This window comes from Salmo trutta, chromosome 25 (genome assembly GCF_901001165.1).
Source record: "Salmo trutta chromosome 25, fSalTru1.1, whole genome shotgun sequence".
NCBI classification, from domain to species: Eukaryota; Metazoa; Chordata; class Actinopteri; order Salmoniformes; family Salmonidae; genus Salmo; species Salmo trutta.
Genome location: NC_042981.1, coordinates 29,951,095 through 29,975,330, shown reverse-complemented (window position 1 = coordinate 29,975,330; position 24,236 = coordinate 29,951,095). Strand labels below are relative to the sequence as shown.

The 24,236-nt window shown below is 43.5% G+C and overlaps 1 protein-coding gene across 1 annotated transcript in view; it reads left to right on the top strand.

Annotated features, from left to right (window-relative positions):
* LOC115162368 (ryanodine receptor 3) overlaps positions 1–24,236 on the top strand; it is a 163,443-nt gene that overhangs the window by 19,435 nt on the left and 119,772 nt on the right. Inside the window, exon 2 of the mRNA XM_029713600.1 lies at positions 10,965–11,084. Within this exon, the coding sequence (XP_029569460.1) occupies positions 10,965–11,084 (120 nt within the window). The remainder of the gene's footprint in view (positions 1–10,964; positions 11,085–24,236) is intronic.

Genomic DNA, 24,236 nt, shown 5'->3' with positions numbered 1-24,236 from the left:
AGAAAGGTCTGTTTTCCTCCTACATTGTGGTTGTTAGCTAGATACTTTTAGTCTCTTCTCTGTTTGCTTTGTTTTGAGTAGCCTGCATAAATACCTATAAATAATGTACAGTATATTGTCTAAGTATTCCCCACCGCAGAGCAGCAGTATGTAGGCCTGCAGAGTTCCTGTTACAACCCTAGTCAGTGTGGTGAGGTGTTACCCTCTGAAGTACCGACCTCTCTTCATACTTCAAATCAAACGCTCACATCTCAGATGCCTCTCGGGAAAATTTCTGTTGAATCTCTGAACCGTTCCCCCCGATACTTTACATATTCAAATGGAATAGTTTCCTCTGACTGTCAGTCTACCAGCATTGAACTAGAATACGCTAGTGAATATGTTGGCTAGTCCACAAAGTCTGAACAGTGCACTAGTTCAGTAGTGCAGTACCTCTCGGGAGGAGAGTCAATAAAGTTTTAAACAGTGAGTTTGATGGTAGGACCTGATGTCCTCTAATGCTGCTGTGATTGAGGCATGGTAAAATCCACCCAGTCCATAACACCTTGTTCCCTCAGCCCTCTGCTGTAGCCTTGTGTGCTAGGTTTCTAGGTACAAAGAAAATGTGAGAAAATGACATCTGGCGACGTGAAAGTACCAGTGATTTGATCATGGAGGAGGTGATTAAGAAACGTGTCACCAGTTTATCACATCAAGCCTCAGTCTGTCACCTCAGTCTGTCACCTCAGTCTTGACTGTGCAGTGTCAGTATTCACAGAACAGGAACAAAGTGATTTAGTCTGCAGCATGTTCAGGGAGATTTGGGATGTGCCTCACTGTTACTGTACAGAAATATCAAGTAATTTCAGTACATAGGGCTACAGTGTCTATAGCAGATCAGGGAAATGAGCTGAGCCATCATTCACGTACAGTAGTAATAGCAGCAGGCTTTTAGTTCTGCTCAATGTCAAACTGCTTTACTAGGGATGTGACCGCATTTAACGTGTCAAGATGCACTCAGTTCCTTCAAGGATCACTCAGGGGGGATGTGAAATCCAAAAGGCCTGATTCAGAGAGTGAGAGTCAGTGTCAGGTCAGTGACAAGGACAGAGCGCCCTCTAAAGCTTTGCTATGCATAGAACCAGATAACATTCATGGTGGTACAGATGCACTATATACAGTGCCTTCAGAAAGTATTCAGACCTTTTTACTTTTTCCACATTTTGTTACGTTACATCCTTAGTCTGAAATGTATTAAGTAAAAAAATCCTCAATCTACACACAATATCCCATAATGACAAAGTGAAAACAGGTTTTTAGAAATTTTAGCAAATGTATAAAAAAAATACCATATTTGCATAAGTATTCAGACCTTTTGCTATGAGACTCGAAATTGAGCTCAGATGCATCCTGTTTCCATTGATCATCTTTCAGATGTTTCTACAACTTGATTGGAGTCCACCTGTGGTAAATTGATTGGACATGATTTGGAAAGGCACACAACTGTCTATAAAAGGTCCCTTAGTTGACAGTGCATGTCAGAGCAAAAACCAAGCCATAAGGTCGAAGGAATTGTCCGTAGACCCCCGAGACAGAATTGTGATGAGGTACAAATCATTGAAGGTCCCCAAGAACACAGTGGTCTCCATTCTTAATTAGAAGAAGTTTGGAACCACCAAGACTCTTCCTAGAGCTGACCGCCCGGCCAAACTGAGCAATCGGGGGAGAAGGGTGTCATGGTGTGGCCCTCTTTGGGTATAGCGAGTGCCTTCCCCCACTCTCCCTCTTACACCCAGGTTCTGTTATCTCAGGTCGTAAAATTCCTGGAGGAGACTCTCCCTCATGCAGTATAGAGAGAGGGTTCACAGTAGAACAAAGGAACTTCTTCTACATCACAGAACCTAAGAACTGAACAATGTCCATGTTTTGGAGAATGTGTTAACAGTCGGTGGAGAATCCAGCTAGGACCGGTCCATTTTGTTTAATGTTTGTGACCTCATTGAGAGACAATACAGCCACATTACCATAACTCTGTTTATACAACAGTCTCCGTTATGAGATTTGCATCTAATTATTGTATAAAATGAATGAGTAAAGATGAAACCATTTGTGAAATTATGTAATGTGATTTTAAGCTGTTTTAATGAAAGAGAATCCAATTCCCTTTTAAAGTTAACTAAGTCACTGGCCTGCACCATGAGCACAGACATTGATCTGGCGTCATGGGACAGCCTTTTCTGCTGTTCCGAATAAAACCCCCACCTAGAGAAATCATCTTGAGACCATGCGTACCTCGATTACCAAGAGGGCTAAGGTTTGAGTAGAGACCATGCATTCTGAGGGAGCTAAGGTTGTAGCGGTTGTTGAATTCCTAACCAAACCACGTGGAGCATTGGCTACACTGGTGGAAATGGTTCAACTCTGAGACTATCGATACCGACATAAGAGCAAATCTTTGATACTAATTACTAGTCTGCAGCTAGAATTTATGTCGACCTGGAATGCGAAGACAGACAACCGCTGAAACATCTATTCTATAAGAACATTTCTGAATGGGACTCTAGGCAAGTTAGTTAAGAACACATTCTTATTTTCAATGACGGCCTAGGAACGATGGGTTAACTGCCTTGTTCAGGGGCAGAATGACAGATTTTTACCTTGTCAGCTCGGGGATTCAATCTTGCAACCTTATGGTTAACTAGTCCAACGCTCTAACCACCTGCTTTACATTGCACTCCACAAGGAGCCTGCCTGTTACGTGAATGCAGTAAGAAGCCAAGGTAAGTTGCTAGCTAGCATTAAACGTATCTTTATAAAAAACAATCAATCAATCATAATCACTAGTTAACTACACATGGTTGATGATATTACTAGTTTATCTAGCCTGTCCTGCGTTGCATATAATCGATGCGGTGCGCATTCGCGAAAAAGTACTGTCATTGCTCCAACGTGTACCTAACCATAAACATCAATGTCTTTCTTAAAATCAATACACAGAAGTATATATTTTTAAACCTGCATATTTAGCTAAAAGAAATCCAGGTTAGCAGGCAATATTAACCAGGTGAAATTGTGTCACTTCTCTTGCGTTCATTGCACGCAGAGTCAGGGTATATATGCAACAGTTTTGGCCGCCTGGCTCGTTGCGAACTAATTTGCCAGAATTTTACGTAATTATGACATAACATTGAAGGTTGTGCAATGTAACAGGAATATTTAGACTTAGGGATGCCACCCGTTAGATAAAATACAGAACGGTTCCATATTTCACTCAAAGAAAAAACGTTTTGATTTCGAGATGATAGTTTCCGGATTCGACCATATTAATGACCTAAGGTTCGTATTTCTGTGTGTTTATTATATTATAATTAAGTCTATGATTTGATAGAGCAGACTTACTGAGCAGTGGTAGGCACCAGCAGGCAAGCATTCATTCAAACAGCACTTTTGTGCGTTTTGCCAGCAGCACTTCGCAATGCTTCAAGTATTGAGCTGTTTATGACTTCAAGCCTATCAACTCCCAAGATTAGGCTGGTGTAACTGATGTGAAATGGCTAGCTAGTTAGCGGGGTGCGCGCTAATAGCGTTTCAAACGTCACTCGAGACTTGGAGTAGTTGTTCCCCTTGCTCTGCATGGGTAACACTGCTTCGAGGGTGGCTGTTGTCGATGTGTTCCTGGTTCGAGCCCAGGTAGGAGCGAGGAGAGGGACGGAAGCTATACTGTTACACTTGCAATACTAAAGTGCCTATAAGAACATCCAATAGTCAAAGGTATATGAAATACAAATCGTATAGCGAGAAATAGTCCTATAATTCCTATAATAACTACAACCTAAAACTTCTTACCTGGGAATATTGAAGACTCATGTTAAAAGGAACCACCAGCTTTCATATGTTCTCATGTTCTGAGCAAGGAACTTAAACATTAGCTGTCTTACATGGCACATATTGCACTTTTACTTTCTTCTCCAACACTTTGTTTTTGCATTATTTAAACCAAATTGAACATGTTTCATTATTTATTTGAGGCTAAATTGATTTTGTTGATGTATTATATTAAGTTAAAATAAAAGTGTTCATTCAGTATTGTTGTAATTGTCATTATTACAAATAAAAAAGGGGGAAAAAAATCGGCCGATTTAATCGGTACCGGCTGTTTTTGGGCCTCCAATAATCGGTATCGGCGTTGAAAAATCATAATCGGCCGACCTCTAGTATGGATGATTCATAGTGAAGGCTTGGTTTGTGCAGATAACCAACAACTTACGACGTTTGGAATGAGACTAACGTGAGGTAAAGAATAATTCATTAATTAGAAGACTAATTGATCAGATATTAAAATATCTGAAAAGTTATATTAGGAAAATTATAACTTTGTAATCTGAAGATTTTCCTTGGTGCCCCGACTTCCTAGTTAATTACATTTAAATGATTAGTTTTATCACGTAATAATAATTACAGAGAATTGATTTGATAAAATAACAGTCTTCACTTTAATGATGCCAAAGACACGACAAGGGCCTTGATCAGGGAGGTGACCAAGAACCCGATGGTCACTCTGACAGCTCTAGAGTTCGTCTGTGGAGATGGGAGAACCTTCCAGAAGCACAACTTCTGCAGCACTCCACCAATCAGGCAGTTATGGTAGAGTGGCCAGACAGAAGCCACTCCTCCAGTAAATGGCACATGACAGCCCGCTTGGAGTTTGCCAAAAGGCACCTAAAGAATCTCAGACCATGAGAAACCAACATTAAACTCTTTGGCCTGAATGCCAAGCGTCACATCTGGAGGAAACCTGGCACCATCCCTACAGTGAAGCATTGTGGTGGCAGCATCATGCTGTAGGAATGTTTTTCAGAAGCAGGGACTGGGAGACTAGTCAGGATCAAGGCAAAGATGAACAGAGCAAAGTACAGAGAGATCCTTGATGAAAACCTGCTCCAGAGCACTCAGGACCTCAGACTGGGACGAAGGTTCACCTTCCAACAGGACATCAACCCTAAGCACACAGACAAGACAACGCTGGAGTGTCTTCGGGACAAGTCTCTGAATGTCCTTGAGTGACCCAGCCAGAGCCCGGACTTGAACCCGATCAAACATCTCTGGAGAGACCTGAAAATAGCTGTGCAGCAACGCTCCCCATCCAACCTGACAGCTTGAGAGGATCTGCAGAGAAGAATGAGAGAAACGCCCCAAATACAGGTGTGTCAAACTTGTAGCATCATACCTAAGAAGACTTGAGGCTGTAATCACTGCCAAATGTGCTTCAACAAAGTACTGAGTAAAGGGTCTGAATACTTATGTAAATGTCTTATCAGTTTTTATTTATTTATACATTTGCAAAGAAGTCAAAAAACCTGTTTTTGTCATTATGGGGTATTTGTGTGTAGATTGAGGGGGGGGGGAAACTATTTAATCAACTTAAGAATAAGGCTGTAACTTAACAAAACGTGGACACAGTCAAGGGGTCTGAATACTTTCTGAAGGCACTGTATGCAAAAGTATGTAGACACCCTTTTAAATTAGTGGATTCGACTATTTCAGCCAAACCCATTGCTGACAGGTGAATAAAATCGAGTACACAGCCATGCAATCTCCATAGACAAACATTGACAGTAGAATGGCTTTACTGAAGAGCTGTGACTTTCAACGTGGCACCGTCATAGGATGCCACCTTTCCAACAAGTCAGTTCAAGCAGCCGCACACAAGCCTAGGATCACCATGCGCAATACCAAGCATCGGCTGGAGTGGTGTAAAGCTTGCCACCATTGGACTCTGGAGCAGTGGAAACGCGTTCTCTGTAGTGATGAATCACGCTTCACCATCTGGCAGTCCGACGGTCGAGTCTGGGTTTGGAGGATGCCAGGAGAACGCTGCCTGCCCCAATGCATAGTGCCAACTCTAATGTTTGGTGGACGAGGAATAATGGTCTGGGGCAGTTTTTCATGGTTCTGGCTAGGCCCCTTAGTTCCAGTGAAGGGAAATCTTAACACTACAGCATACAATGACATTCTAGATGATTCTGTGCTTCCAACTTTGGGGAAGACCCTTTCCTGTTTCAGCATGACGTTGCCCCGGGCCACAAAGAGGTCCATACAGAAATGGTAGTTTGAGATCGGTGTGGAAGAACTTGACTGGCCTGCACAGAGCCCTGACCTCAAACCCATCGAACACATTTGTGAAGAATTGTAACGCCGACTGCGAGCCAGGCCTCATCGCCCAACATCAGTGCCTGACCTCAATAATGCTCTTGTGGCTGAATGGAAGCAAGTCCCCACAGCAATGTTGCGTCATCTAATGGAAAGCCTGCTCAGAAGAGTGGAGGCTTTTATAGAGGGGACCAACTCCACATTAATGCCCATGATTTTGGAATATGAGATGTTCGATGAGCAGGTGTCCACATACTTTTGATCATGTGTAGTGATGATTCATGACTTATGTTGTTTATATAGTGCTCTATTTTGAAATGACCTTATCAAAAATGCAGATGACATTGTACTGCAAGTCCGATCAGTCAGTGTAAATTGAATCATCCCAAGCTGACTCTCCCTCCCAGCCGTAGCAGGCTCACAGCCTCACAGCCAATCTCAAATCAACCCCCCCCCCCCCCCCCCCCCCCCCCCCCCCCCCCCCGGTGTTGGTCAGGTGTGATGGGAGGTCAGTGAGTGTGTGGGCCTTACCTAGCACGTGTGATACATAATTCTGCTCTGAGACAGGGTTGCGAGACGAGGTACACAGAGAGGGGTGTGGGGGTGCCAGACACGGGAACAAGACAGAGCCAGGGCCAGCCAGGGCTGTGATAGGAGTGGAGAGGGAACCGCTCTGATGGACGAGGGCTGCCTGATGGCAAAATATGTGACACAAATCAATAGTGGCCTCATATGGCCCAAATCACAGCTCCCCCCGGCCTCAGTGTGGGGACTGGAGAGTGATTGCATGTACAGTGGTGGCCACTGTATTTAACTAAGTCAAGTCAGTTAAGAACAAATTCTTATTTACAATGACGGCCTACCGGGGAACAGTGGGTTTACTACCTTGTTCAGGAAATTGTTGCATTTATATTTTTGTTCAGTACAAGGAGTACCGGTACAGAGTCAATGTGCAGGGGTACGAGGTAACTGTAGGTCGGGTTAAAAGTGACTAGGCAATCAGGATAGATAATTAACAGAGTAGCAGCAGTGTGTCTGTGTCAGTGTGTGTGTGTGTGTGGCGTCAGTATGCTTGTGTGTGTGTTGGAGTGTCAGTGTAGTATGTGTGAGTGTGTGGGTAGAGTCCAGTCAGTGCGCATAGAGCCAGTGCAAGAGTTCGTGCAACAACAAAAAAAGGGTCAATACAAATAGTCTGGGTAGCCATTTGATGAACTGTTCAGCAGTCTTATGGCTTGGGGGTAGAAGCTGTTCAGCAGTCTTGTGGCTTGGGGGTAGAAGCTGTTCAGCAGTCTTGTGGCTTGGGGGTAGAAGCTGTTCAGCAGTCTTATGGCTTGGGGGTAGAAGCTGTTCAGCAGTCTTGTGGCTTGGGGGTAGAAGCTGTTCAGCAGTCTTGTGGCTTGGGGGTAGAAGCTGTTCAGCAGTCTTGTGGCTTGGGGGTAGAAGCTGTTCAGCAGTCTTATGGCATGGGGGTAGAAGCTGTTCAGCAGTCTTGTGGCTTGGGGGTAGAAGCTGTTCAGCAGTCTTGTGGCTTGGGGGTAGAAGCTGTTCAGCAGTCTTGTGGCTTGGGGGTAGAAGCTGTTCAGCAGTCTTGTGGCTTGGGGGTAGAAGCTGTTCAGCAGTCTTGTGGCTTGGGGTAGAAGCTGTTCAGCAGTCTTGTGGCTTGGGGGTAGAAGCTGTTCAGCAGTCTTGTGGCTTGGGGGTAGAAGCTGTTCAGCAGTCTTGTGGCTTGGGGGTAGAAGCTGTTCAGCAGTCTTGTGGCTTGGGGGTAGAAGCTGTTCAGCAGTCTTGTGGCTTGGGGGTAGAAGCTGTTCAGCAGTCTTATGGCTTGGGGGTAGAAGCTGTTCAGCAGTCTTATGGCTTGGTGGTAGAAGCTGTTCAGCAGTCTTATGGCTTGGGGGTAGAAGCTGTTCAGGAGCCTTTTGATCCCAGACTTGGTGCTCTTATACCGCTTGTCTGCGGTAGCAGAGAGAACAGTCTATGACTTTGGTGGCTGGAGTCTTTGACAATTTTTAGGGCCTTCCTCTGACACTGCTTGGTATAGAGGTCCTGGATGGCAGGGAGCTCAGCCCCAGTGATGTACTTGGCTGTACGCACTACCCTCTGTAGCGCTTTGTGGTCAGATGACAAGCAGTTTCCATACCAAGCGGTGATGCAGCCAGTCAAAATTCTTTCAATGGTGAAGTTGTAGAACTTTTTGAGGATCTGAGGGCCCATGCTAAGTCTTTTCAGCTTCCTGATTGGGAAGAGGCATTGTCGTACCCTCTTCACAACTATGTTGGTGTGTTTGGACCATGATAGGTCCATAATCATGTGGACACAGAGGAACTTGAAGCTCTCAACCCGCTCCACTACAGCCCTGTCGATGGGAATAGGGATGTTGTCGGCCCTCCGTTTCCTGTAGTCCACGATCAGCTCCTTTTGTCTTACTGACGTTGAAGGAGAGGTTGTTCTCCTGGCAGCACACTTCCAGGTCACTGACATCCTCCCTATATGCGGTCTCGTCGTCGGTAATCAGGCCTACAGTAACACCGTTGTGTCGTCGGCAAACTTAATGATGGTGTTGAAGTCGTGCACAGCCACGCAATCGTGGATGAACAAACAGGGAGTACAGGAGGGGACTGAGCACGCACCCTTGAGTGGCCCCCGTGTTGAGGATCAGCATGGCGGATGTGTTGTTGCGTAACCTCACCACCTGGTGCCAGCCCGTCAGGAAGTCCAGGATCCAGTTGCAGAGGGAGGTGTTTAGTTCCAGTGTCCTTAGCTTATTGATGAGCTTCGAGGGCACTATGGTGTTGAATGCTGAGCTGTAGTCAATGAACAGTATCCTCAAGTAGGTGTTCCTTTCGTCCAGGTGGAAAAGAGCAGTGTGGAGTGCAATAGAGATTGCGTCATCTGTTTATTTGTTGGGGCAGTATGGGAATTGGAGTGGGTCCTGGGTGTCTGGGATGATGGTGTTGATGTCAGCCATGACCAGACTGGGTCAGGTAAAGGTTACCTCAGCATCCGCTGTACTATTTTGTATGCTATAGTTGAATTGGCCATTTATATGTCCAAAACCAATATTTTCTGCTATCATTTTTTGTCAGACAATTATTGTCCTCGAGGCTTAAACATATCATGAAAGGGGAAAGAGTGCATAGGAAAAGGTATTGTAGGCAGTAACGTGCATGGATTGATATTTTCCTCACTGACAGCTATTACAATGTGAACATAGACAGCTTGAAAAAATGTCTGAAGTGTTTTTTAAGACCTCAGGGCCTGTCACATGGCCTTTTACACTGAACTTCAGTCACACAGCGACACAGGGCTGAATGCTGCTGCACCGCTCGGCTCTGGAGTGCCACCACTGCTGCACAGTTAGCAACAACATCAGCACATTCTGCCTGCCTGTTACGCTGGGGAAAGAATAATATCAATTTCACCGTTTACGCTGCCAGCGAGTCTTGTAAATGCAATCGCAACATTTTCAGAACGAGGGCATTTGATTGTATTTATTTTCAGATTGTGGGCTCTGTCAGTAAGCAGTATACTTTAGCATAATGACACTATACAGTCTGAACATTCAACAGTGATATGGTTAGGGTTGCTGCAGTATTACTGTAGTAAAAATGGAACATGCTTACAGCTTTAATGACTCGCATCCTTTTAACGTAATTTATTTCTAGAGCGATTCCCATTTGTTATGTGTATAGAACAAGACAAGTGTGTAACAGGCGTGAATAATGGTCCTGTTATCATTCATAAACTGCTTAGAGAATTACTAACAGAGATGTTCATTAACCAAATGCTGAGGGGTGTTTATATGCTCTTATGCTGATATTGATTATATTGTATAACATTCATACAATTATAATACACAGTCAGAAATAACCAAAAATAGTTTTCCACCAAGAAAATATTGATATAGCTATACTAGATATATTGGATATTTGCAGTTTCCTGCGTATAGCTGTAATAACTCTATTGATGACTAGAATGTGGTGATTCTGGTGAAAAATACATTATTAGCTGTTATTAGTATCTGTACTGACTCCAAATCGGTCTATGAATAAAACCAAATTATCTATTTACTCAGTAAAATGCATGCTAAGTATCTCTTGTCTCATGAGCAAATCCAGCCCAAAGCAATGCACAGCCAGCTGCTTCATGATGCTCCTCAGCATACATTTAGCTAGATCATTATTTCCTTTTAAACCTGAACTCTCCAATCAATTACTTCAGCTTCATTTGTGCTATATAAACAGTGTAAATGGCCCAAAGGATGTTCGGCAGACTTAAAGGGATCCTCGATGGATACTTTTTGTTTGATCATCACATTAGCAGAAGACTTCCCAATGAACAGCCGGAAACAGAGAGCCTACATAGGAGAACATATGTTAGTCATCAATTTTAACTCCTCAGGGTAGGTTGTTCTTTTCTTTAGCATTTGTGTCATCCTGTTCTGCATGGTGTGTCACCATGGCCTCATTGAGAAGCAATAGACTAGAAATCTTACCTCACCAGTTTAGCAAGGTTTCCTTGATGTTTTATGGTACCTATTTTGCTGCTGGAATATAGGGTAATTGAGAATATATGGTGGAGCCTGAATCTTCAAACAGTAGTACATGAACTGTAATGTTCCACAATTAAGTCAAATGTGCATGACCTTCCCTATTTACCTGTCCAGTGTCTGGGGTGTTGAATCTCCTGTTTCCATAAAGGTCATAACTACACACTAGATTCAAAGAGAAGTGAAGAATCTCCCCGTGTTAAAAGGTGGTTGGTGGGCTCCTGTTGAGAGTAGTGGGGGTTTTCCTCTCTCTCCTCCTCTCACTCTGAAAATGTTGTCTTGACAGGATGATGAAGTGGTGCTCCAGTGTGTCGCCTGCATCCACAAGGAGAATCGCAAGTTCTGCCTGACAGCAGAGGGGCTCGGCAATCGACTGTGCTACCTTGAACCCACATCAGAGGCAAAGGTAGGCACAGAGAGACTACATACTGTGAAGAGGAATAGGCCTGTGACATTATTCGTTGTTTGTTTCTCTCAAACTGAAAGCTTATGCAATGAAAATTAGACAGCATTTCAGAGTGGCTCTTGCTCCAAGATATAATCCAGGATTTCCTACCGGAAACTAACATTTTGAATGTGGTATCATCGCCAGAGTGGCTGATTCTCATATAGTTGAGTGTAGATAATACGCTTCTGAAACAGGGTGTATTTGAGTCAGGTCTTCTCAGGTGTTCTCCATAGTGTCCATTGAGTGGGATGAGACAATCCTAGGGCTCAGCAAAGCTCCATGGGAACCACATATTCACTGAGTTTAAAATTATTAAAGTCCAGCTACACACAACCAGGGTCTTCACGTAACCAGGGTCTTCACGTAACCAGGGTCTTCACGTAACCAGGGTCTTCACGTAACCAGGGTCTTCACGTAACCAGGGTCTTCACGTAACCAGGGTCTTCACGTAACCAGGGTCTTCACGTAACCAGTGTCTTCACGTTACCAGGGTCTTCACGTAACCAGGGTCTTCACGTTACCAGGGTCTTCACGTAACCAGTGTGTTCACGTAACCAGGGTCTTCACGTAACCAGGGTCTTCACGTTACCAGGGTCTTCACGTAACCAGTGTGTTCACGTAACCAGGGTCTTCACGTAACCAGGGTCTTCACGTAACCAGGGTCTTCACGTAACCAGGGTCTTCACGTAACCAGTGTGTTCACGTAACCAGGGTCTTTACGTAACCAGGGTCTACACACGTAACCAGTGACTACTCATAAACCAGGGACAGACTGAGAGCAACATGGAAACAGCTTACTGTACCACATCATAAAGCTGGCTGATATGGACAAAAATCCATATAGCAATACATTGCCTGAATTGATGTGATAAACGATAAACCATAGTTTTTTTGGTAATAATTTGAACAACCACTACTACTAGTTTGATGGTTAAAGCCATGAATTGTCCCGTTAAAAAAAACCATAATAGCCAACTTATTTAATTTCAAACTTTACATTTCTCTAGTATAGGCCCATTATTGTAATGAACGATATCAGCAAAATGCCTGTGATAAGTTATTGGTATAACTATTGGTATAATTGTCCGTCTAGAATCACTCGACTCTGCGTGTTGAGTTTTTTTCTTCCTGATTGTACTTCTCAGCAGGCCTCCAGTTTAGTGATAATGCTTAATTTGGAGAAATTACACCATGCTGTTTTGCTTGACTAGTTTATAAACAAACTGTGGTTGTTTGCTATAATTGCTCAAAGCTGTAATGCAGCCTGGTACTTTGTCAGTGTGGTTTGTGCCACTAAGTGCAAAATTACTGCATGTTTATATAATGATGAATTGAGTGAGGCTTCATTGTTTTAAACAAAATCCGCATTTTTCACATCAAATGATCTAGGTACAGTGCCTTGCAAAAGTATTCATTCCCCTTGGCGTTTTTCCTATTTTGTTGCATTACAACCTGTAATTTAAATGTATTTTTATTTGGATTTCAAGTTTTGGACATACACAAAATAGTCCAAATTGGTGAAGTGAAATGAAAAAAAAAATGGAAAAGTGGTGCGTGCATACAATTGAAGTCAGAGTTTACATACACTTAGGTTGGAGTCATTAAAACTTGTTTTTCAACCACTCCACAAATTTCTTGTTAGCAAACTATAGATTTGGCAAGTTGGTTAGGACATCTACTTTAAGCATGACACAAGTAATTTTTCCAACAATTGTTTACAGACCGAATATTTCACTTTATAATTCACTGTATCACAATTCCAATGGGTCAGAAGTTTATATACACTAAGTTGACTGTGCCTTTAAACGGCTTGGAAAATTCCAGAAAATGATGTCATGGCTTTAGAAGCTTCTGATAGGCTAATTGACATCATTTGAGTCAATTGGAGGTGTACCTGTGGATGTATTTCAAGGCCTACCTTCAAACTCAGTGCCGCTTTGCTTGACATCATGGGAAAATCTAAAGAAATCAGCCAAGACCTCAGATGAAAAATTGTAGACCTCCACAAGTCTGGTTCCTCCTTGGGAGCAATTTCCAAACGCCTGAACGTACCACGTTTATCTGTACAAACAATAGTACGCAAGTATAAACACCATGGGACCACGCAGCCGTCATTCCGCTCAGGAAGGAGACACGTTCTGTCTCCTAGAGATGAACGTACTTTGGTGTGAAAAGTGCAAATCAATCCCAGAACAGCAAAGGACCTTGTGAAGATGCTGGAGGAAACGGGTACAAAAGTATCTATATCCACAGTAAAACAAGTCCTATATCGACATAACCTGAAAGGCCGCTCAGCAAGGAAGAAGCCACTGCTCCAAAACCGCCATAACAAAGCCAGACTACGGTTTGCAACTGCACATGGGGACAAAGATCGTACTTTTTGGAGAAATGTCCTCTGGTCTGATCAAACAAAAATAGAACTGTTTGGCCATAACGACCATCGTTATGTTTGGAGGATAAAAGGGGAGGCTTGCAAGCCGAAGAACACCATCCCAGCCGTGAAGCACGGGGGTGGCAGCATCATGTTGTGGGGGTGCTTTGCTGCAGGAGGGACTGGTGCACTTCACAAAATAGATGGCATCATGAGGGAGGAGAATTATGTGGATATATTGAAGCAACATCTCAAGACATCAGTCAGGAAGTTAAAGCTTGGTTGCTAATGGGTCTTCCAAATGGACAATGACCCCAAGCATACTTTCAAAGTTGTGGCAAAATGGCTTAAGGACAACAAAGTCAAGGTATTGGAGTGGCCATCACAAAGCCCTGACCTCAAACCTATGGAACATTTGTGGGCAGAACTGAAAAGGCGTGTGTGAGCAAGGAGGCCTACAAACCTGATTGTTACACCAGCTCTGTCAGGAGGAATGGGCCAAAATTCGCCCAACTTATTGTGGGAAGATTGTGGAAGGCTACCCGACACATTTGACCCAAGTTAAACAATTTAAAGGCAATGCTACCAAATACTAATTGAGTGTATGTAAACTTCTGACCCACTGGGAATGTGATGAAAGAAATAAAAGCTGAAAAAATAATTCTCTCTACTATTATTCTGACACTTCACATTCTTAAAATAAAGTGGTGATCTAACTGACCTAAGACAGGGAATTCTTACTAGGATTAAATGTCAGGAATTGTGAAAAACTGAGTTGAAATGTATTAGGCTAAGGTGTATGTAAACTTCTGACTTCAACTGTACTTGGAAAAAGAACACTGCTGTATAGGTCTATGAAAGCATTGCAACATGGCACATCAACAAAGCCACTTTGCAGCGCTGCAGATATCCAAGTGACAATATTACACAGTGAAGCCAGTGGTTGTCTCCCTCATCAGCACTTCCCCAGTCCCATCCCTCTTTTACTGTAACATGACATCATTGTTTTCCCATAGTAGAGCCTGTTGACAGTATTGGCTAATTGGATATTTCCGCATGGATTATTTTAATCATAAACATTTAACATGGTCTCTGATTAATTTCAGTGAGGCCGGAAAGTCAGACACAGAACATAAGAGAGAGCGTGTGTGAGAGAGTTTGGGATGATGGTGATTTATGTATGCACTGCACAGCTACAGTATTCCCCCTCTTTACCCTTACCCCACAGCACTCACCTAGGGATTGAAGGAGAGGCAGTTGGGAAGGTCCGGATGCTTCCATCCAAGAATGGATGGTAATTACACTAGACAGGTGTGATGGATGATCTCACTGTCTGCCACTTTGTCTTCATTGCCTGGTGTTACAGTTTGTATGAAACACCATCATCCCCCAGGGACAAGAGACGAGGAAGGGGCAAAAATGACGCAACTATCACTACAACCACAACCCAAGATCAGAATGATCAGATTGACTTGGATGCCCCCCTCCCTAGTGATGAGACAAATTGACTTGTGTGGCACAGGGACACAGACACAAGGCACCAATAATGTTGATTTAAGTGGTGCATGTTTAAAGGGGCAATCAGCAGTTGCTAAATTTTTTAGATGAATTAGTTAACTTCTATGGGCTACATGGGACGCTAGCGTCCCACCTGCGGGACACAGCCAGTGAAATATCAGGGCGGCAAATTCAAAAACAACAAAATGTCATAATTCAACTTTCTCAAACATACAACTATTTTACACCATTTTAAAGATACACTTCTCCTTGACGTAACCACATTGCCTGATTTCAAAAAGGCTTTACAGCAAAAGCAAAACATTAGATTATGTTAGGAGAGTACATAGACAAAAATAATCACACAGCCATTTTCCAAGCAAGCATATATGTCACAAAAACCCAAAACACAGCTAAATGAAGCACTAACCTTTGATGATATTCATCAGATGACACTCCTAGGACATTATGTTATACAATACATGCATGTTTTGTTCAATCAAGTTCATATTTATATCCAAAAACTGCTTTTTACATTGGCATGTGATGTTCAGAACATGCATTCCCACCCAAAACTTCTGGTGAATTTACTAAATTACTCATCATAAACGTTGACAAAATACATAACAATTATTTAAAGAATTATAGATACAGAACTCCTTTATGCAATCGCTATGTCAGATTTTAAAATAGCTTTTCGGCGAAAGCACATTTTGCAATATTCTGAGTACATGGCTCAGCCATCACGGCTAGCTATTTTGACACCCGCCAACTTCGGAGCACACTAAACTCAGAATTACTATTAGAAAAATTGTATTACCTTTGCTGATCTTCGTCAGAATGCACTCCCAGGACTGCTACTTCCACAAGAAATTTTGTTTTTCTTCCAAATAATCCATAGTTATGTCCAAATACCTCCGTTTTGTTTGTGCGTTCAGGTCACTATCCAAAGGGTAACGCGTGAGCGCATTTCGAGACCAAAAAATTCAAAATGTTCCATTACCGTACTTAGAAGCATGTCAAACGCTGTTTAAAATAAATGTTTATGGTATTTTTCTCATAAAATAGCGATAATATTCCAACCGGACAATAGTGTATTCATTCAAAGAGGAAAAGAAAAAACAGCGTGCTCACGTGAATGCGCATATCCAATCTCTTTGTCACCAGGCAGATCACTGAGAAACTGAGCTACTATACTCTGCCCAGAGACAGAAGACGCCTCAATCCGATTTCTGAAGGCTTTAGAGAGCCAATGGAAGCCTTAGAAAGTGCTACGTAACCCCACAGATACTGTAGTTTCGATAGAGAATCAAAAGAAGAACTACAAATTCTCAGACAGGCCACTTCCTGCTTCTCAGGTTTTTGCCTGCCATATGAGTTCTGTTATACTCACAGACACCATTAAAACAGTTTTAGAAACTTTAGAGTGTTTTCTATCCAAATCTAATAATATGCATATTCTCGTTTCTGGGCAAGAGTAGTAACCAGTTTAAATCGGGTAAGTTTTTTCATCCGGACGTGAAAATACTGCCCCCTATCCCAAACAGGTTAATGATATGGACCTATTTGATTCTTGAAGAATATAACTTATAAATGCCTCATGAGCTTAGTTCAACTGTCAGCTTGTTTTACTCCAATGTGTGTAAACAAAGTAAATGTAAACAAACACTGTATAGCCTAAAACGTGGTTATTATTTTGATCTCATGCATCCATAGCTCTGTCTTTGAATTTGAGTGTGGTTACATTTCTCCAGCATTTTATATTTAAGTAATTTAGCAGATGCTTTTATCCAAAGCGACTTAGTTAATACATACACCATAAGATATGTGGTTGTCCCACCTCGCTATCACAGGCATAGTAAGTAAATTTCATCAGAGTCAGAGCTAGAAAGGAGAATGAGTGGGGGGGGGGGGGGGGGGTCAAGTGTTGGGTCATGACTTGTTTTTTGTGGGAGGTGAGGATGGAAGAGGTAGGGTTTCAGGTGCTTTCGGAAGATGGGCAGGGACTTTGCTGTCATAACTTCAGGGGGAAGCTGGTTCCACCATTGGGGTGCCAGGACAGAGAACATCTTGGACTGGGCTGGGAGGGTCAAGAGACCAGAGGTGGCAGAACGGAGTGCTCAGGTTGAGGTACAGGGTTTGAGCATAGCTTCAAGGTGGGGGGGGGGGGGAATTTCTCTTGCTGTTCCATAGGCAAGCACCATGGTCTTGTAATGGATGCGAGCCTCGACTGGAAGCCAGTGAAGTGTGCGGAGGAGCGGGGTGGCATGGGAGAATTTGGGAAAGTTGGAAACTAGGGGGACTGCCGCATTCTGGATAAGTTGCAGGGATAGCACAAGCGGGGAGCCCAGCCAACAGCAAGTTGCAGTAGTCCAGGCGGGAGAGGACAAGTGCCTAGATTAGGACCTGCATGTGAGGTAGGGTCATACTCTACGGATGTTGTAGAGCATGAACCTGCAGGAGCGAGTCACTGCTTTGATGTTAGTCGAGAACAACAGGGTATTCTCCATGGTCACACCAAGGTTCTTTACACTCGGGGAGGGAGACACTGGAGTTGTCAACCGTGATGAGATCTTTATGCCGGCAGGCCTTCCCCGGGAGGAAGAGCAGCTCCGTCTTGTCGAGGCTTGAGGTGGTGGGCTGATATACCAGCTGAGATATCTGCGAGGCATGCAGAGATGCGTATCGCCACCTGGGTGTCAGAAGGGGGAAGGAGAAAAGTAGTTGAGATTCATTCGTATAGCAATGATAGGAGACCATGTGAGCATATGACGGATCTGAGTAACTTGGTGTATAGAGAGAACCGATCCCTGGTGGACACCATGCTGCAGACACAGATCCTCTCCACGTTGGATGCAATCCGAGAGTGGAGAGGAGCATCTGATGGTTCACGGTGTCAAAGCCAGTGGATAGATCTAGAAGAATGAGAACAGAGGAGAGAAAGTCAGCTTTGGTGGAGAGCCTTCATGACACAGAAGCGACCAGTCTCGGTTGAGTGACCCAACTTGAAACCTGACTGGTTAGGGTCAAGAAGATCGTTCTGAGAGAAATAGCAGGCAAGTTGGTCAGAGACACTCAAGTCAAAAAAAAAAGGGATACAGGTCTATAGTTTTTGACATCAGATGAGTCGAGTGTTGGTTTCTTGAGGAGGGGAGTGACTCAGGCCATTTTGAAGTCAGAGGGGACACAGCCAGTGGTCAGGGATGAGTTGATGAGGGAAGTGAGGAATGTGAAAGGTCTCCAGAGATGGTTTGGAGAAGAAAGGAGGGGATGGGGTTGAGTGGGCAGGTTGTCAGGCGACCAGACCTTACTAGTCGCAGGATTTCATCTGGAGAGAAAGGGGAGAAAGAGCTCAAGGCGTAGGGTAGTTCTGTGTGAATGTATGTCATCAACCTTCTTTTCAAAGTGGTTGACAAAGTCGTCAGCAGAGAGGGAGGAGGGAGGGGGTGGAGGATTAAGGAAGAAGGATGAAAAGAGTTTCCTAGGTTTAGAGGTAGAAGTTTGAAATTTAGAGTAATAGAAAGTGGCTTTTACAGCGTGAAGAGAAGGTGGAGAAGGAGTGAAAGGATGATGGGTCTTCCGGAAATGTATTTTTCCTCCATTTTCGTTTGGATGCCTGCAGCCCTGTTCTGTAAGCTCGCAATGAGTCACTCATTGAAAGGGGACAGTGCGAGTCATAGGATGCGGAAAAGGGAGGAGAGTAGGGCCAAAGAGGCAGAATCAGGAGACAGGAGGGAGAAGCATTTAACAGAAGGGAGAGATGATACGAAAGACGAGTAGAGAGTAGTGGGAGAGAGAGCGACGATTGTGACGGCACATGACTCTCTGGGTAGGGGCTGAGTGACTAGGGTTGGAGGAAAAGGAGACCGAAAAGGAAACAAAGTAGTGATCAGAGACTTGGAGGAGGGTTGTGAGACTAGTAGGCAAACAGCCTCTAGTAAAGATGAGGTCAAGTGTATTGCCTGCCTTGTGAGTTGGAGGGGATTGGGAAAGGCTGAGGTCAAGAGGCAAGGAGTGGAAAGAGAGAGTTGGAAAGACATGAATCGAGGGCAGACGTCGGGAGGTTGAAGTTGCCAATTACGAAGAGCGGTGAACCATCGTCATGAAATTAGCTTATCAACGTGTCGAGGCACCTGGGCGATAGATGACAACAATGTTGAGCATGAGTGGACAAGTGACAGTGAAAGCATGAGAGAGGGAGAAAATCTCTATTTAAGAGAAATTAGTAGCCCTGTGCCACCACCTCAACTACCAGATGCTCTTGGACTATGAGAGAAAAAGTAGTCAGATGACGAGAGATCAGCTGGAGTAGCAGTGTTCTCTGGGGTGACCAGGTCTCCGTCAGGGCCAAAAAGTCAGAGGACTGAAGGGCAACATGGGCTGAGATGAACTCTGCATTCTTGACCGCAGATCGTCAGTTCCAAACGCTGCCAGAGACCCAGAATTCCACATGGGTTGTGCATGCAGGGTACACTAAATTAGAAGGGTTGCAGCCAAGGGGTGGGGAGTGTCTGTAAAGCCTACAGGGAGAAGCACCAACAGGTATAGAAAAAACACATAGTTGCCAAAGCTACTTAAGAAAATAAATGATATCAGTGAGAGCATGGTATGGAGCCACTGACACGACCACCGTTTACAGCTGCCGCTGAGAAACCAGGGGAGACTGAAGTACTAATACTGATTGCCTAGCAGAGGTGAAACCACTCCCCCTCCAATACAGCCACTGATTACCAAAACAAGTCACAAATTGCCCTGCCCCCTAATCCTAGTTGATGTGGCAACAACTATCTGCAATTTATGAGCAAGCCTGCCCCATTCCTCCTCTTTTTACCAAAACAGTTGTTATTGTTTCAACTGCTAATTGCCACTTTAAACTGTGACATCAATCAGCCAATGAATAAGCAGTTGATTGTGATTTATGGCTAGCTGCTCTTCCCTGTCAGCTATCCCATGGTAGGACCACCTGAGAGCTGAAGCCCCCCAGCTCAAAATCAACAATACACGTCTGTACTGTAAAGTCAATGTTTAATAAATGAGATGGTCAATCAACATTTAGATGAGATGATGATGATTCAGCCAACTACTCTAATGCACAGGATGTGCTCTGCCATTATGCCCGGGGTGGGCAAACTACAGCCTATTCAATCCGACCCGAGGGAGGTTTGAGTAAAAAAACTCCTGGCCAGTCCTGAAGGTCTATATTTTCAAATAACTGCCCAATTTCTGACCCGCAAATAGATTTTCACAACAAGTCAGTCCCCCAAAAATCTGTGCGGCCCTCTATTTAATTTCGAAATCCCGATGTGGCCCTCGAGCCAAAAAGTTTTCCCACCCATGCATTATAGTGAACACGAAGGAGGTATATTGATAGGTCATCTCTTTGGGGTCATCAAAGTGAAAGAGGTGTGTAACCCTTTAGACCTCCTCCCAGAGAAGATGGGAAGCCCAGTTTAGTTGCTCCCCTCCCACAGCATGGGCCATAAACAAGAGAGCAGTGTGTAGACAAGCTGCTGTAAAGCTGTCTTCGTGATATGCCCTCTCTGATTGAGGACACACAGGCCTACGCCCCCAGAGCCCCAACATCCTTCTCATTACCAGACCGCTCCACTCTGGTGTCAGAGGTCGCCTGTTATTTACCTAGGGAAACCAGGGTGTGGAGGTATTGTCGGAGCAGATTCCTCCCTGCTACCCCGTATTGTGTTTCCCCAACAGCATGCCAAGAAGGAGTGGATCAGAATAGGTATTTCTAGAAAACAGCTTGCATAGAGGGCTCTGGGTGCCGATCAAATGGAAGTTTGTGCTTCTGTGTGTGTGTGTGTGTGTGTGTGTGTGTGTGTGTGTGTGTGTGTGTGTGTTGACTATAAAATGGTGGTTATCTCAAAATTACCTGCATCATGATAGGTCATTAAAGTGAAGTCGGGGGACATTACTTTAAGCCATTTTGACATACAGTATCTTTGACATTTCTGAAGCTGATGCTAGAGGCTGCCCTGAGAGAGACACTTGGCTTCCGGTACGGCAGGGGCTGAACTAGATTCAGCCACAGGACGATATTTGTCGGCGTGAATGGTCGGGGGGCTGGAAAATAATTATATTAATTTGTACACTGCAAATTGACCACACCTAGACCCAAAAAGAGATTTGTATTTGAAAATTACTATAATTACATACCTTGATTACATTGAGACACGATCACATACTGTATTTAAAAAAATATATATTGTGGGAATACTTGGGAACAGATTACCAAAATGTTTTATTTTTTGGGGCTGTATTCCCCCCCCCCCCGATGATGATGATGATGATGATTATTATTATTATTTATTTATTTATTTACTAATCACTTTGGGGGGCCAAAAATAATCACTCGTCTATTGCCGACCCCTGCGTTACTACGAGTCACTACAAATCATGTCGTTTCTGTTTTGCTGGCGTAAATCCACTGTCCTGCCGCCGGTGGTCAAGCTCTCTGGATCTATACTCCACCATGATTTAAATGTGCATCATTGAAATGCCTAGAGAACAGATAGCTGCATCGATACAGCTCTAGATTTTTTCACATATTGACTTTGTTTTACCTGAGTGGTGCAAGCAGGTAGGCTCACAGCAGAGCAGAAATAAGTTGTCTGAAGTTCCAATTTAAAGTTAGATTTACCTCTAACAAGGTGAACTAGTTTAGCCAAGTTTTACATCTTGCTACCTAAAAAGGAGGACAGTGTGTTTTTGGTGTGCTTCATTTATCTTGTAGCGGTACAGGTCACTAAGTATCTCTCTCTCTCTCTGCCTCATTCTGTCAGACTGCTGCCCTGTCCTGTATGGAGAAGGGATGGGTGCTGCAGTCCCTCTCTCTGTCCCACTGTGCTCTGTCTCACAGATTCATACACTCTCTGTAAGTGTGAGCTCTAGTTTGACCAAGATCCACAAACACCACTGCTATAGGTACTGGCTGTAATCAGGGTTGGGGTCACATCCAGTCAATTCAGAAAGTAAACCACATTCCAATTCCACATTTTCCTAATTGAAAAGCATTGAAGATAATTGGAATTTGAATGTCAGTGTACTTCCTCAATTGACTGGAATTGAAATGGAATTAACCCCAAGCCTGGCTGTAATCATTTGGAATTTGGCCCTTGATCAGTGGATACATTTGTTTTTTATCAGTAGCTAACGCTACCCTTGGTCGAATTAGTCATGTATAAACTTTACCTTTCATTTTAAATGAAAACTTTAGTTGAAAAGTTGCATCACGTAGAGCAGCCTGGGTTGACTGGACTCCATAATGTTTTTAGGAGCAGCAAACAAATGACTGTAAGCTTTTCCCCTATCAAATAAGATTGATTTGAGGTTTTCAACAACATCTGTGTTATTGCATTCCTCTCACTCTGCAGTGCTAAAGGAATGTGGAACAGTCATCCCAAATTGGTTTTCAAGTGCAATCAATCTCTGGTGTTTTGTGATTGATGGTTGTTATGATTATCAGTCATGGATGTTATGGACAAATATGCTGAGTGAACAACACACTCTGTCAGTCTGTGACTAAACAATCTGAGGACCGGGCTTCTCTAGTGACCAATAAGAAGCCTTATTCTGGGTTTACTTCTCTAGTGACCAATAAGAAGCCTTATTCTGGGTTTACTTCTCTAGTGACCAATAAGAAGCCTTATTCTGGGTTTACTTCTCTAGTGACCAATAAGAAGCCTTATTCTGGGTTTACTTCTCTAGTGACCAATAAGAAGCCTTATTCTGGGTTTACTTCTCTAGTGACCAATAAGAAGCCTTATTCTGGGTTTACTTCTCTAGTGACCAATAAGAAGCCTTATTCTGGGTTTACATTTCATATTTTAGCCTTTTCAACACAGTTTGAAATACTCACTTGTAATTGCATATTGTCTACTGTGGGTATTCCCAAACAGGGGTATGTGCAATGCCGTCGGGGGTACGCCAAATAAAAATGTGATTCACATTGAAAAAAATAAAATACCCTTTTTTCTCTTCACATTTTCAAACAGTACATTTATATTTTCCAACGGGGCTATAGATTTGGGTGAGTTTTTTTTCTCTCACCTGAGTAGCCTCGTTTCACTGCCAAAAGCAAATATGATGAGAACTACATTGATTTGGGGTTCACTTATATTGGGAGTAGTGCCTTTCCTCAGCCACGGTGTGTTATATGTGCAAAAGTACTCTCTCATAACTCGATGAAACCTTCACTCTTGCGCAAACATTTAGAAACATGCCAATTTGAAAAATAAGCCACAGGAGTTTTTTGAGAAAGAATTTGGACGACTTTCGAGTAGTAAGGGGTATGAAAGCAACAGATACCATTAATAAGAAGGGGCTAGAAGCGTCTTATATGGTGAGCTACCGAGTGGCTAGGACAGGCAAGCCCCATACTATTGTGGACTTAATTCTTCCTGCTGCCGCGGATATGGCTGTGGGAAAAGACCAAAAAAAACGATACAATGTCTTCATCAAACAACACTGTTTCACGATGCATCAGTGACATGGCAGGAGATGTTTTGAAACAATTACTGCTTCACATACAAGGCAGTGAATTTTATGCGTTACAGCTGGATGAGTCAACAGACGTGGCGGACCTGGCACAGCTCCTGGTATATGTCCGTTACGTTTATGAGGGGCCAATTAAGGAAGACATCCTCTTCTGGAAACCAGGACAACAGGAGAGGATATTTTTAAAGTACTGGACAGCTTTGCGACATCTAATGGACTTTGATGGTCAAGATGTGTTGGTGTCTGTACTGATGGCGCAAAAGCCATGACAGGGAGACATGGTGGAGTTGTAGCGCGCGTGCAAGGAGTTGCTCTGGACGCCACTTGGGTACACTGCAGCATCCACCAAGAGGCTAAGGGAATGCTGCCAAGGGAATGCCTGACAGCTTGAAAGACATTTGGACACTACAGTGAAAATGGTTAACTTTGTTAAAGTAAGGCCCCTGAACTCTCGTGTATTTTCTGCACTATGCAATGATATGGGCAGCGACCATGTAACGCTTTTACAACATACAGAAGTGCGCTGGTTATCAAGGGGCAATGCATTGACACGTTTTTTAAAATTGAGAGACGAGTTTAAAGTTTTCTTTACTGACCATAATTTTCACTTGTCTGACCGCTTGCATGATGAGTTTCTCACACGACTGGCCTGTCTGGGTGATGTTTTTTCTCACCTGAATGATCAGAATTTTGGATTACAAGGACTCTCCGCAACTATATTCAATGTGCGG